General features: G+C 42.6%; 1 protein-coding gene across 2 annotated transcripts in view; it reads left to right on the top strand.

Annotated features, from left to right (window-relative positions):
* The window catches only part of EHHADH (enoyl-CoA hydratase and 3-hydroxyacyl CoA dehydrogenase), a 93,140-nt gene that overhangs the window by 71,190 nt on the left and 6,945 nt on the right, over positions 1 to 15,005 (top strand). For both annotated transcript variants that reach the window (XM_037741954.1, XM_017538386.2), the window contains one exon: positions 6,870 to 7,211. In XM_037741954.1, the coding sequence (XP_037597882.1) occupies positions 6,870 to 7,211 (342 nt within the window). The remainder of the gene's footprint in view (positions 1 to 6,869; positions 7,212 to 15,005) is intronic.

The following is a 15,005-nucleotide window of genomic DNA, read 5'->3' as shown; positions in this document are numbered from 1 at the left end:
TCCATTTGTAACAATATTCCAATTATTCAGCCTATTCTCACTCCCACTGCTCAAATGTTTGCTTAAAAAAAAAAAAACAACGAAAGAAGAAGATGCAGAACATTTATTTAGTTTTTACTTCTTACAGGAAAGGAGGGAGGAAAGGGAATTTCCAATGGTCGGTGTTCCAGTCAGCACTTTTGGAGCCAGTTATAATTGGGAAGGGAGTGTGGAAGGTTAACCTACCTAAAAACACAATTCGGGACTTAGCTGCACGTTTCTCTGCAAACTTTATACTGTATCCTGGCGAGTTGACTGTGGAAGTTCATTAGCGTTATGCATCTTAATGCTCGTATTCCATGAAGCCTCCCAGACTACTGCAGTGCAGTGGATTTAGCAGTGCCATGCAGAATTACTTGGCCACACCAGATTGCTTTGGCTAAACTAGGGAGGGGAGGATCCTGTCAAATGCCCTTTCTTTGCACATGCATGAGGCTAGCAGCACATGTTTCTGCCATGAAGCTGAATGTGTGTGCTGTTATTCAAAGACCAAGAGTCTACAGGCGCGCGCTCTCTCTCTTTCTACCTTTCCCAGCTGGAATGGGCACAGGGAATTATCTAACTGGGAGTCTCAATTCAGAAACCTCATGCTCCATTTTTGTCCCTGTAATGAAACCTGGTCCCGTTCCTGTGGCCGTGCTGGGCTGTGTTAGCCATTTTTAACAATTCTAATTCTGCCTAAAGACCTTGGTCTATTTGTTCTTTTGGATTTTGTGGCTTTTAAAAAATCTTAGTGGTTTTATTTGTCTTTCTCTTCATTTTACCTCCTGTTCTTTGTAATTTATTTTTACCCTCTGTGAACATTTATATGAACATGTTTCAAAAGAGCAGAGTGACCTGTCTTTCATAGGAGGCCTACGCACATGTCTAAATTGAGCTTCCTTTTTACTTGCTAGACAAGTTCTGTGGGTCACCTTCTTGAAGCCTGTTAATGTGCGGGTTGTTCTGTCTGTCCTTTGCAAAACTTCTATGATGGACACAGCTTTCTGTTTATCAGGGTTAGAGAGAGAAAGAGATTCTTTTATGTCTGTGAAAACGATTTCTGTGAACTGCATGTTAAGCCTCTCTAGCCTAGGCAGAGAAAATCTTTTCCTATCATTACAGCAGAAGGAAGAAGGAAAAATGATCACCTCCTTTTCTTCCTTCAGAAACGTGACCCTTTTTTTTTTTAATCAAAATTGCTGTAGAATACCTCATAGAATTCAGAAAAAAAAACATGAATGGGTCAAGGAAATAATTCAAGTAATAGTATATTTGAATCACTAATTAGTTTCTTTCCTCCCCATTTCCCTGGGCAGCTAATGCTGCTGCTGACATGCGGACACTTACCTCTCTTATTATGTAGGTACTGCTGAGTGACTTGGAAACTACCAGGTATACAAGAAATACACCTTGAAAACAGCCATACCTATATACCCAAAGGAGAAATTCTGAGTATCTTATAACCGAAGTTGCAAGCTAACAGCATCCTTAGTTTTAGCTGCAGCAAGAAAGAGATAGGAGATTGAGCAGGGAGAAACCATCTATGATTATGCTCGGATCCAAAATTTTCCAGTGGGTATGCTTAGTTTGGCCCTAGGCCTGGTCTAGACAAGAGCCTTGGATAGTTCCCAAAATGCCCATATGCAGTCTGCAAGGTCTTCAGTGTTCCCAGGATAATAGGATTATGCTGATCAGAAATAATTACTGCACACCTTTAAGACTTTTTTTTTTTCTACTTCAGTTTTGTTCTCTCCTCTCTTTTTTCCCCCTTCTTTTCAATCTCTAGCCTAAAACAAAATTGCCAGAAACTGCAGCTGTCATTGATTGAGTGGCGGACAGCACTCTTTGCCCATGGACCTCCCAGGGGCTATACTTTAAAATCAACTTTTGACCTTTTCAAGAATAGTCTTACTAGTCCCCACCTCTAAAGATTCTTAACTGAATCTATGCTGGGCCATGGGCATGACTATTCTTAAAAAATTCAACAGTTAATTTTGAGGTATGACGTGGGCATCTGAACTTCTTAAATCTTCAAATAAATCGGATGTCTGCTATGATGTTGAGAAGCACCGCCAGCAATGCTGGGAACAGAGGTAGCATCACAAACAGAGATCCCGCTCTAAGATATTCCCAACCCTGTCAATGCGCTGTTGCGGCATAGATTGCACCAGCCGACTGTTCATGCCCCGGCACCAGCAGCCCAGCCCGCCTTCCTCCTCCTCCTGTGCCTCCACACTCTTGTCTGCCCCCTCTTCTCCCCATTGTCCATTCTCGTCTTCGTTTTAGGCCACTGGCTAATTAAATCATCTGTAAGACCCTGGAGGGGTCCCTATTCTTCTCTGCTGGGTGTGCTTTTCCATAAGTTGAGGACTGGACCAACTCTTTGGGTGGGCCTATTGGATACAGTTCACGTTTTTTCAAAGTAGCAGGGTAAGGGACCACATGCCTTTAACCACTGTCTTTTCTGCATTCCTGAATCCTGTTCTTAACATCATTTGGGAAATCATTACTTTAGAAACTCATTCTTTCCAACACTACTTACTAATCAAGCATTAAGAAAATATTCCTGTTTCTTTGGTTAAAAAAGGAGGTTGAGATTATACAATATATCTCTATTACTGAGGGAAGGTGTTCTCTTTCTGGGTCCACAAGGGGGCATAGTTTTAAGGGTAAGAATGTCCCAGCGCCATGCCCGCCATGCCCTCCTCCCATCTCTCTCCATCTGGGAGATTTAATGGTTTCTGTTTCTCTGTCTCTCTCTCTCTCTCTCAAGTTTTCTCTCTTCTTTTTTTTCCTTTCTCCACCTAAAATAAATTCACTTTCTGCAAAAACTCTGTTTGGGGTCCGATAATTACTTTGCGAGCACACCTGGTCCCCTCTCTCATTCTTGGGAGAGCAGGAGACCAAAACCTTGGAGAAACGTCCTCTCAGGGGAGCTAAGGGCTCCGCTGAACCCCAACATTACCATATGCTACAATATATCTATATTACCATGTGCACATGATTACTTCCAAACCTTACTTAACTTTCCCTTGGACGTGCTTAACACACCAAAGCTAGATGGGCTCATGCTCATATGTCTTTTTATGGCGAAATTGCTCTGGTATAAGCCCTGGTAGGTTGTCTGTCTAAATAACTAAGACGTACATTTTTGATAGAATGGTTTTATTTTTTAAGAGATGCTAGTATATTTTAGAAAACAACTTCTGGTGTAGCTGAAGTTTTGGTAACTATAAGTTGTTATGAATTTATGAAAACTTTGGAATCATTCTGTAAAGTTATTTTTTTAAATAGTACCATAAGGACTCTTATTAAAATTTCATGTGTAATACATATGGAAAATATTGATATTTTTATGCTATTAAATATTTATATCCAGGAGCATGGGGCTTTTCTGTTTTTATTAAGGTCTTATTTTATGTTCTTCAATAAAATGTTATAGTTATCTTCTGAAAGGTCTTGTACCTTTCCTGATAAATTCATTTCTAGATATACTTTAACAGCTTTAATGAGGCATGATTTGCCGTATAGAGTTGTGCGGCCATCCCCATAAATCAATTTTAAGACTTGTGCACTATCACAAAAAGTTTATTTATGTCCATTACAGCTAACTCCCACTCACATCCCCAGCCCTAGGCAGCCACTGATCTTTCTGTCTCTATAGATTTGCATTTTTTGGACATTGGATCTAAATGGCATCATACAATACATAACGTTTTTGCATCTGGCTTCTTTTGGTTAGCGTAATGTTACTGAGGCTTATCTGTATTGTAGCATGTATCAACAGTTTGATCCTTTTTATTGCTGAATAATATTCTATTGCATGGCTCTATCACGTGTTCTTTATTCATTCAACAGTTGATGGATGTTTGGATTGTTTCCAGTTTTTGCTATTTTACATAATGTTGCCATGTATATTTGTGGACAAGATTTTTTTTTCTGGCATATGCTTTCATTTCTCTTGTGTAGAGTCCTGGGAGCAAAATTGCTGGGCTGAACAATAAGTGTATCTTTATCTTTTCAAGAAACAAACTGTTTTTCAGAGCAATGTGCTGCTTCTCACTCTCAGAAGCAATGTATGAGGCTTCCAGTTTCTCTACATCATCACCAACATTCAATAGCGATGTCTTTTTGTTGTAGTCATTCTAATAAGTCTAACTGCATAACAAATGACCCCAAAACTTAGTGGCTTAAAATCAAACATTTATTCCACATTTCTGAGGGTCCAGAATCCAAGTGTCCTGGGTCCTTTGGCTTTCAGATTTCAAACAAAGCTGCAATCAAAGTGTTGGCTGTGGCTGCAGTTATCTCAGGGCTGATTGGGAGTGAGGGGGAGAATCTGCTTTCAGACTCACTCAAGCGGTTGCTGGTGGCATCCAGTTCCTTATGGGCTGTTGTACTGAGGGCCTCCATTCCTCGCTGACTGTGGGCTGAAAGCTTCCTTCAGTTCTTTGCCACATGGGCTTCACCATAGGGTGGCTCACAACAGGGCAGCTGGCTTCCATCAGAGTGACCAATTTGGGAGAGCAAGAAAATATGAGCAAGACTGAAGCCAGAGTCTTTCTGTAACCTAATCTAGAAATGACAGCCCATTACTTAGAGAGGCTATCTACCACATTTGTTGTGGTTTTAATTTGCATTTCCTTAATGACTAATAATGTCAAGCATCTTTTCTTGTGCATATTAGCCATTCATACACGCTCCTTGATGAAATATCTACTCAAGTTTTTGCCCATTTAGGAAATTACATTGTTTGCCTAAGTCATAAGAGTCTATTATATATTCTGGAAACAAGTTATTTATTTGATATTTGATGGGCCAGTAGTATTCATTTTCTATTGCTGTGATGACAAATTACCACAAGCTTAGCAGTTAAATCATACGAAATTATTTTCTTACAGTTCCGTCGCCTAGAAGAATTGTGGAAGCCTCCCTGGGCTAAAATCCAGGTGTCAGCTGGTACACTCTTTTCTGGAGGCTCGAGGGGAGAAACTGTTTCCTGCTCATTTGGGTTGTTGGCAGAAGTCAGTACCTTGCATTGTAGGATCAGAGTCCCCATGTTCTTGCTTGCAAACTTGCAACCTTATAAACTGAAGGTCAATCCTAGCTTCTAGAGAATACTGCATTCTTTAGTTCCTGGTCTCTTTTCCTCACATTCAAAGCTCCATCAGGGCCAGCAGGCCGAGTTCTTTTCATGTTGCATTTCCCTATCCCTTCTTCAGTGTTGAATCCCCCTCACCACAGGCAGAACACATTCTCTGCTTTTAAGGACTCATATGACTAGATTGTACTCACTCAGATAATGCAGGGTGATATCCCCATCTCAAGGTCTATTTTTTTTTTTTAACTCTGTCATGTAACCTTGGCTCACTGCAGCCTCTCAGGCTCAAGCTATTCTCCCACCTCAGCCTCCAGAGTAGCTGGGACCACAGGGGTGTGCCATCATGCCCGGCTAATTTTTTTGTATTTTTGATAGAGATGGAGTTTCACCACATTGCCCAGGTTGGTCTCAACCTCCTGAGCTCGAGCGATCTTCCTGCCTCAGCCTCCCAGAGTACTGGGATTACAGGTGTGAGCTATTGTGCCCAGGCAAGGTCTTTAATCTTAATCTCACCTGTAAATCTCTTTACCATGTGAGGTATTACCTTCACAGGTTCTGAGAATTAAGACATGAACATTTGGTGGGGAGCGTTATTCTGACCACCACACAAATATTTTCTCCTAGTTTATGGTTTGTCATTTCATTTTCTTAATGATATCCTTTGAAGAACAAAAGTCTTTAATTTTTATGAAGCCTGATTTCTTGTTTCTTTTATACATTATGCTTTGGGTGTTGTATCTAAGAATACTCTGCCTAAGCCCAAGATTCTGAGAAAATTTAATATTTTCTTCTAGGAATGTTTGTAGTATTAGTTCTTCAGTTTAGATTTGTGATCCATTTTCAGTTGATTTTTCTCTATAGGTAGGGACCTGAGTTTTGTTTTTTTGTTTGCTTTTGGCATGTGGATATCCAGTTATCCCACCACCATTTGTTGAAAGACTCTCCTTTCTTCCATTTAATTGTTTGGGCACCTGTGTTGAAAATCACTGGCTGTAATTGTAAGAATTTATTTGTGAAATCTCAATTATCTTCCATTGATACATATGCCTTTCCTTGCATCAATATCATACTGTCTTCTTTTCTAGATATTTTAAAGTTTTTGTTACTATTAGAAATGGAGTTAAGGTTATTTTGAATCTAAAATATTCACTCAGCAATAGATGCTAGGGGCTGCTACAGGGGAGGGAGGGAGGGCAGCAAAGGTTGAAAAACCAGCTTTTGGGTACTATGCTCACTGCTGGGGTGATGGGATCATTCATATCCCAAACCTCAGCATCATGTGATATACCCATGTAACCAATCTGCACATGTATGCCCTCAACTTAAAAAGCTGAAATGATTTTTTAAATTAATAAAATATTAACTCAGAACTGTTTTCCTTAGACTTGTTAATATTTAATATATTAATATTAATTATAATTTATAGTTTATTATAATTAATATTTAATCTATTAATTTAATAGTTATTATAAAATTGTCTTGGCCTTGGATTAAAAAGAAAATAAAACTTTTATGCCTAAATTAGGTAACCTGAAATTGCTTTGAATCTACTAAATTCTATCTTATAGGACTATGTTGCAACAATAGCAGAGATGTTAGTGTACATAGGTTTAGTGGCATTAAATATCTTAATGAATATCTTTAGTTTGTGCTTTGAATTTGAACCAGTTATTGTTATTATTATATATTCATATTCCCTTTGGACAAGTAACATTTCCAGAACTCTGATCATTCTTATTCCTTTCAGATCAACCTTTAGAATCCCGTAGACTCTTCAACAAGCCAATTCCGAGCTTGCCCAACATGGACACCATTTTTAGTCAGGCCCTCTTGAAGATGCGGAAGCAGCACCCTGGGTGTCTTGCTCAGGAGGCTTGTGTCCGAGCGGTCCAGGCTGCTGTGCAGTATCCCTATGAAGTGGGCAGCAAGAAGGAGAAGGAGCTGTTTCAATATCTTTTGCAATCAGGGCAGGCGAGAGCCCTGCAATATGCTTTCTTCGCTGAAAGGAAAGCAAATAAGTGGTCATCTCCCTCTGGAGCATCGTGGAAAACAGCATCAGCGCAGCCTGTCTCCTCGGTTGGCGTTGTCGGTAAGAGCATGGGGTAGTGAATAGAATTCTCCAAATCTGCTCATGTAATGTGCTGCTATTTGCTTCAGGCCACGGGATGCTGGGTTTCACATAAGACACGTTCTTGTATTAGCTAAGCTAATTCTCACCCCGTGAGCTCTCTTCTTTTCCATGAGAGGCCTAGAGACACCAGCCTTCTCAACAGTGAGCTAAACATGAGTGGGGTGAAAGTCTGACCCTAGGTCTGACTCCAGACTGGGAATTTTTAATTTTTTTTTTTTTTTTTTTGAGCTGGAGTCTTGCTCTGTCACCCGGGCTGTCATCTCAGCTCACTGCAACTTCCACCTCCAGGGTTCAAGTGACTCTCTTGCCTCAGCCTCCTGAGTAGCTGTGACTACCGCCACCATGCCAAGCTAATTTTTTAAATATTTTTATTAGAAACAAGACTTTGCCATGTGGGCCAGGCTGGTCTCGAACTCCTGGCCTCAAGTGATCCACCTGCCTCAGCCTCCCAAAGTTCTGAGATTACAGGCGTGAGCCACCATTCCTGGCCTGCCATTTTTCATTCTATGCCACCTCTGCCCTGTGTGAATCTCTCATTCCTGGATTTCCTAATGATGATGATTTGTACCACATTTCAAGGTGTAGCCCGTCACTCTCATAGCTAGGTATTTGTCATGAAGTCTCTGTCTTTCCGGCCCCTGATCCATTCACTTCTCCTAGTTCAAAACCTCTATCCTCAAATCCATCTAGACCCTGAAATCATGGCTTCCCTACTTTTTCCTCTGGAATTTTCCCAAACAAAATACCTTCTTTCCTTAGAAGCCAGCTCCCTGATTGGCTGCTCTGAGCCACTGTCCTACACTTCACTTCTTAGTCTTGGCTCAAGAATGGTCTTTGGTGAGTTTTCAATCCCTTGAGATGGTAAGTGAAACATTCTTCATACCACCGTAGGTACAGTCTTCTGGGGAGAGGATCCATAGTTTATGAAAAGCATCACCTTTCTTTCTTTTCCTTTCATTCTTTCTTTTTTTTTTACATTTAAGTTTTTTTTTATCACAAAAGCATGCAAGAAAGTTATAATAGTGCAAAAAAATTCTCATACGCTTTTTATCCAGATCCTCCAAATGTTAACATTTTACTATATTTATTTTATTTCCCTCTCTCTTTTCTGAACTCTAAGACTAAGTTGCAGACTTATGTGTATTTCCTAAAACTAAATATTCTCTTACATGACCACAGTATAATTTATTTTAAAACACAGGGCAATTAATATAGATAAAGGACTATTAGCTAGTCTATAGCCCTTATTCTGATTTTTCTTTCTTTTTGCTTTTTCTTTTTTTTTAACCATCTTTATGATTTTTAAGTATACAGTTCAGTGGGAATAAATACATGTATTTCCTTTCTTCCCCTTCATCTCTCTTCCCCCCTCCCCTTCCTGGTCTTCGGCAACCACTAATCTACTGCGTATCATCATGAGGTCTACCTTTTAAGCTCCCACATATGAGTGAGAACAAATGATATTTGCCTTTCTGTGGAAAAGCATCAACTGTCTTAACCCTTGCCCAGCTCTCTAGCTCAGTGGTCACCAACCTTTTTGGCACCAGGGACCAGTTTCACGGAATACAATTTTTCTACAGATTGGGGGGTGATGGTTGTGGGATGAAACTCTTCCCCCTCAGCTCATCAGGCATTAGATTTTCATAAGAAGCACGCAGCCTAGATCCCTCACATGCGCAGTTCACAGTAGGATTCCAGCTCCTGTGAGAATCTAGGGCCACTACTGATCTGCCAGGAGGCGGAGCTGAAGGCCGTAATGCTCACTGGCCTGCCGCTCACTTCCTGCTGTGCAGCTCTGTTCCTAACCGGTCACGGACCTGCTCTAGCACCAACCCAACTTGAGGCAAAGATCTCACTCCACATTCTCTCAATCTGTTGTCTCAATTCAACTTTGGTATCAAAGAATCTGTCTCTGCTATAAATACACTGTGTGCCTTTCAGCTCTGACTGTTGAGATCTCCCCTTAGTTCACCTGTGATTTCTTTTTTTTTTTCCATTTATTTTATTGCATTTTAGGTTTTGGGGTACATGTGAAGAACATGCAAAATTGTTGCATAGGTACACACGTGGCAGTGTGATTTGCTGCCTTCCTCCCCATCACCTACATCTGGCATTTCTCCCCTTCCTATCTCTCCCCAGCTCCCCACCCCCCACCGTCCCTCCGCTATTTCCCCCCAACTGACCCCAGTGTGTAGTGCTCCCTTCCATGTGTCCATGTGTTCTCATTGTTCAACACCCGCCTATGAGTGAGAACATGCGGTATTTGATCTTCTGCTCTTGTGTCAGTTTGCTGAGAATGATGGTTTCCAGGTTCATCCATGTCCCTACAAAGGACACAAACTCATCGTTTTTGATGGCTGCATAATATTCCATGGTGTATATGTGCCACATTTTCCCTATCCAGTCTATCGGCGATGGGCATTTGGGTTGGTTCCAGGTCTTTGCTATTGTAAACAGTGCTGCAATGAACATTCGTGTGCACGTGTCCTTAAAGTAGAACAATTTGTAATCCTTTGGATATATACCCAGTAATGGGATTGCTGGGTCAAATGGAATTTCTATTTCTAGGTCCTTGAGGAATCACCACACTGTCTTCCACAATGGTTGAACTAATTTACACTTCCACCAACAGTGCAAAAGTGTTCCTATTTCTCCACATCCTCTCCAGCATCTGTTGTCTCCAGATTTTTTAATGATCGCCATTCTAACTGGCGTGAGATGGTATCTCAATGATTTCTTTTTTTTATGAGATGCAGTTTTGCTCTGTCGCCCAGGCTGGAGTGCAGTGGCACAATCTCGGTTCACTGCAACCGCCACTTTCCAGGTTCCGGTGATTCTTGTGCCTTGGCCTCCCCACTAGCTGGGATTAAAGGTGCACATGACCACGCCTGGTTGACTTCTGTATTTTTAGTAGAGACAGGGTTTCACCACATTGGCCGGGCTGGTCTTGAACTCCCAGCCTCAGGTTATCCACCCGCATGGGCCTCCCAAAGTGCTGGAATTACAGCTGTGAGCCACTGTGTCCAGCCTCGCTTGTGATTTTTTTAAAGGTGGGTGAGTAGAGTGACAAAGAACTATGATTGTTCCTCTTTTTGTACTATTAAATATTTCAGCAATGCCAATATTTATTTCTAGTTGTTGTGTACTTAACCTCTTTCTTCTCACTTCAATTCCTTCAAGCCAAGAATAATTAACGCAAATAATAGCAAGCTGGTAAGTGTGTCAATATTGTGTTTGTCAACCATTGTTTGAGATAATTTCTTGATTTTGTTGTTGTGAACCTTTATTTAAAAGACTTCAGCAGGAGGCTGAGGCAGGAGAATTTCTTGAACCGGGACCCAGGAGGCAGAGGCTGCAGTGAGCTGAGATTGCACTACTGCACTCCCGCCTGGGCTACAGAGCAAGACTCTGTCTCAAAAAAAAAAAGAAAAAAAAGAGACTTCAGGCTTGTTTCTGGCATATAATGTTTAAAATTTTGAAGTATTTTTTTAAAACGGTATCCACATTGTTTTGAAAAATATTGGAAAGGGCGTACTAAATATATAAAAGACATGTAGATAGAAATAAAGTGGGAGGGTCTGGACGTTCCCGCCGTCTTCGTGTGTGTCGCCATGCTGCCCGGCATTTCATCTTCGTGACGCAGTGTTCCACTGCTCCCGTGTGCCCTCGGAAAGGCTCCGTGACCCTCCTCTGCCTCCTGACTGAAACCCGGCTTACCCTGAGGACCAGCATCTGCAGCCCTCTCCAGGGAATGCTGCTGCTTCTCCCACACTCCGTGGGCCTCCGGGTCACTTCTCAGTTCCCCTCTCAGACCACTGTGCTCTGTGGGACACTGTCCTTTGTGGTCCGGCCCTGCGATCTCACGGTTCTATCCCTTTTCGTTGCTGCCCTGCTCCCCTCCATTTGCTGAACGTTTTGCTACCTGGCTCACAATTTTCCACTTTGGCCCAAACCCTGCTGCCATCCTGGTTGTCCTCATTGTCTTGTAGCATCTGGGTTTTTTGCCTCCTGAGACTCAGGGATGTTCACCTCCCGTCACTTCCACGCTCCACACTCGTCGCTTCTCCACAGGACATGGCATTGCCCTGAATATTTCTCCGCTTCCAAAATCTGAAACCCCACCGTTCACCACACCTCATATCTTTCCTTCTGTCCTCCTTTTTTGTTGTTGTTTGAGACACTCCCACTCTGTCGCCCAGGCTGGAGTGCAATAGTGTGATCTCAGCTCCCTGAGCCTCCGCCGAGTAGCTGGGATTAGAGGTGCACACCACCACGCCCGGCTAATTTTTGTATTTTAGTAGAGAGAGAGTTTCACCATGTTGCCCAGGCTGGTCGCCAACTCCTGAGCTCAGGCAATCCGCCCACCTCGGCCTCCCAAAGTGCTGGGATTACAGGCGTGAGCCACCGCTCCCAGCCTCCTTGTCTCTTAATGGGTTATTCCAACTACGTCCATTACTTGATCAGCCCCCCCTTATCTTTATTTTCTCCTCTCTTCAGCTTTAATTTTAAGAGCTGTCATTTCAGCCACTCTCGGGCCAAAGCCCGCAAACTATAGCTCATTGCCCTTCCATCATGCTCCCCACACAATCCTAACTCTGACGGTCCCAGCTGTTTGCTTGTTTCCATGAGCCCAGGCCCAGGCTTCTCAGCCCCGCTGCAGACGCAGTTCCAATCGGCTACCCTGCAGGTTCACATTCTCCCACCCCAACTGGGCCCCCAGGGCTGTCAGGACAAGAGAATGTAGCTGATCGGAAACTGCAAAACTAGTATTCAAAACATCCTTTTTTGGTATTTACTTCTCTGAGTAAAAGAGGTTCCTGGTCAAATTGAATTCCATGGTAGTCCAAAGCAGTACTATGGTAGGGGAGCAGGACTCCTCGCCCTGTCTATATGTGTCTGCGAGGCGGAAGTAGGGAACTGTATGAAGCTTGAAACCAATAGCGAGGAGGCCAGAGTTCTGGACCCGACACTCTACCTTTCAATGTAGAAAAGGTTTCTCAAAGCTAAAGTTTAGGATACAAGTTGCTACACGAGAGAGCTATTCAGCCTTCTTGTTCTTGGGGGAATTGCAGGGGGTTAATAAATTTGGAAAACTGTGTTCTTAATAATATATTTATTACGTATAGTTTTGAGTAATTTAATACACTTGGGAATTTAAATAAATGTGTTCTAGAGAGACAAAATTCTAGTGATTTCTGTTGGCTAATACATCCTATCTTCAAAACCAATCCTCCATGCTAGTAAATGCAAAGTGTGGAAGAGTGATATACAGGGCCTTTCCCAAAGCTGTTTCATCCGCAGTGGGCTGGTTAGGCAACAGAGCATCTGCTGCTGTCACAGGTAACCCAGAAATCTCAGCAGCTTAACACAATCAGTATTTATTTAATGCTTATTCCGTAAGGTCATTCTAGGACCAGGGTTTTTTCCCACTAGTGGCTTTGCCATTCTCCATGACAAGGGTCAGCAAACTTTTTCTGTAAAGTTCCAGATAGTAAATATTTTAAGCTTTATGGGCTATACAGTCTCTGTTGCAACTACTGAAGTCTACCATTGTGCACGAAAACTGCCACAGAGCTCGGCGTGGCGGCACGTGCCTGAATTGCAGCCACTAGGGAGGCCGAGGCAGGAAGATCACTTGAGCCCAGGACATAGAGGCTGCAGTGAGCCATGATGCTCCCACTGTACTCCATCCTGGACAACAGAGCAAGACCCTATCTCTAAAAACAAACAAAATACAAAGCTAAACAAAAACCCAGCCATAGACAATATGGAAACAGGTGAGCATTGTGTTCCAATAAAATTTTATTTATGGACAATGAATTTTGAATGTGGTATAATTTTTTGAGTGTCACAAAATGGTACTTTTTAAATGTTTTATTTAAAAATATAAAAACGGGCCGGGCGCGGTGGCTCACGCCTGTAATCCCAGCACTTTGGGAGGCTGAGGCGGATGGATCACGAGGTCAAGAGATCGAGACCATCCTGGTCAACATGGTGAAACCCCGTCTCTACTAAAACTACAAAAAAAATTAGCTGGGCATGGTGGCGCGTGCCTGTAATCCCAGCTACTCAGGAGGCTGAGGCAGGAGAATTGCCTGAACCCAGGAGGCGGAGGTTGCGGTGAGCCGAGATTGCGCCATTGCATTCCAGCCTGGGTAACAAGAGCGAAACTCCGTCTGAAAATAAATAAATAAATAAATAAATAAATAAATAAAAATATAAAAACATGTTTTTGCCTGCAGGCAGTACAACAGTCAGCAGTGGGCGGGGTTTGGCCTGCAGGCCACAGTTTACCCCAATACCCACTTTAGGCCTCCTTCAGGGCCTCGGGTCGTTCTCTGCATTCTCTGCATCTGGGTGGCGATGCAGGATCTTGTGGGAGATTTTAGGGGCCAGTCCTAGAACCCACATTGCCCGCAGTCACCGCCATCGTATTCATTGACCACGGTTACTCACAGGCCCTACCAGGATGCAAGGGATCTAGAAAGTGCAGTCTTCTGTAGGAGGAAAATGAAATGGTGTTGGGAACAAACAATAACATTTTTCATCAAATAATTTTTCTTCATTTTCCGTTTTTTCTTGCCGTTGCTTAAAAATGTTTCTCCCTTTTCTTTTCCCTTCCTCGGCCTGGATGGTTCAACTTCCTCAGTTTTACCTGTTACAATCTAATCTTGCTTTAAGCTCCATTTCAAATGTCTATGTCTCGAAGCTTTTCTTGATTCAACCATCTGAATGTAATTTTTCCCCTTTGAATCAAAGGAATTTGAACTTTTCGCATCATTTACTTTACCACATGGAACGCATATTTGTGAACTCTGCTTTCTACCGCTAGGTGAGAGGCTCCCTGAAGGTTGATGCTCTTTGTGTTTTTTAATAACAGTTTAATTGAGATGTAACTCACATGTAAAATTCACTCATTTATGTATTTATTAATTTTAGTTTTTTTAAGAATGGATCTTGCTCTGTTGCCCAGGCTGGAGTGCAGTGGTGCAATCTTGGTTCACTGCAACCTCCACCTCCCAGGTTCAAGTGATTCTTGTGCCTCGGCCTCCCAAGGAGCTGGGATGACAGGTGTGTGCCACTATACCTGGCTAATTTTTGTATTTTTAATAGAGACGGGGTTTTGCCATGTTGGCCAGGCTGGTCTCAAACTCCTGGCCTCAAGTGATCCACCTGCCTCAGCTTCTCAAAGTGTTGGGATTACAGGCATGAGACACTGTGCCAGGCCAAAATTCACCCTTTTAAAGCAATTTAATGTAAAATGGTACAGCTGCAGCTGGGCACGGTGGCTCACGATTGTAATCCCAGCACTCTGAGGGCCATGGCAAGTGGATCACCTGAGGTCAGGAGTTCAAGACCAGCCTAGCCAACATGGCGAAACCCTGTCTCCACTAAAAATACAAAAAAGTTAGCCAGGCATGGTGGCGGGCACTTGTAATCCCAGCTACTTCAGAGGCTGAGGCACAAGAATTGCTTGAACTCAGGAGGCAGAGGTTGCAGTGAGCCGGGATCACGCCACTGCACTCCGGTCTGGCTGACAGGGCAAGACTCCATCTCAAAAAATAAATAAATAAATAATAAAATGGCACAGCTGCTGTGGACAACAGTATGGCAGTTCAAAAAGGTAAAAATTACCATATGATCCAGCAATCCCACTTCTGGATATTTACCCCAAAGAATTGAAAGCAGGGGCCAAGCCCAGTGGCTCATTCCTGTAATCCCAGCACTTTGGGAGGCCAAGGCGAGCAGATC

This window comes from Cebus imitator, unplaced genomic scaffold, assembly GCF_001604975.1.
Source record: "Cebus imitator isolate Cc_AM_T3 unplaced genomic scaffold, Cebus_imitator-1.0 Scaffold111, whole genome shotgun sequence".
NCBI classification, from domain to species: Eukaryota; Metazoa; Chordata; class Mammalia; order Primates; family Cebidae; genus Cebus; species Cebus imitator.
The sequence above is the reverse complement of the archived record's forward strand: the minus strand, read 5'-3'. Positions and strand labels throughout refer to the sequence as shown.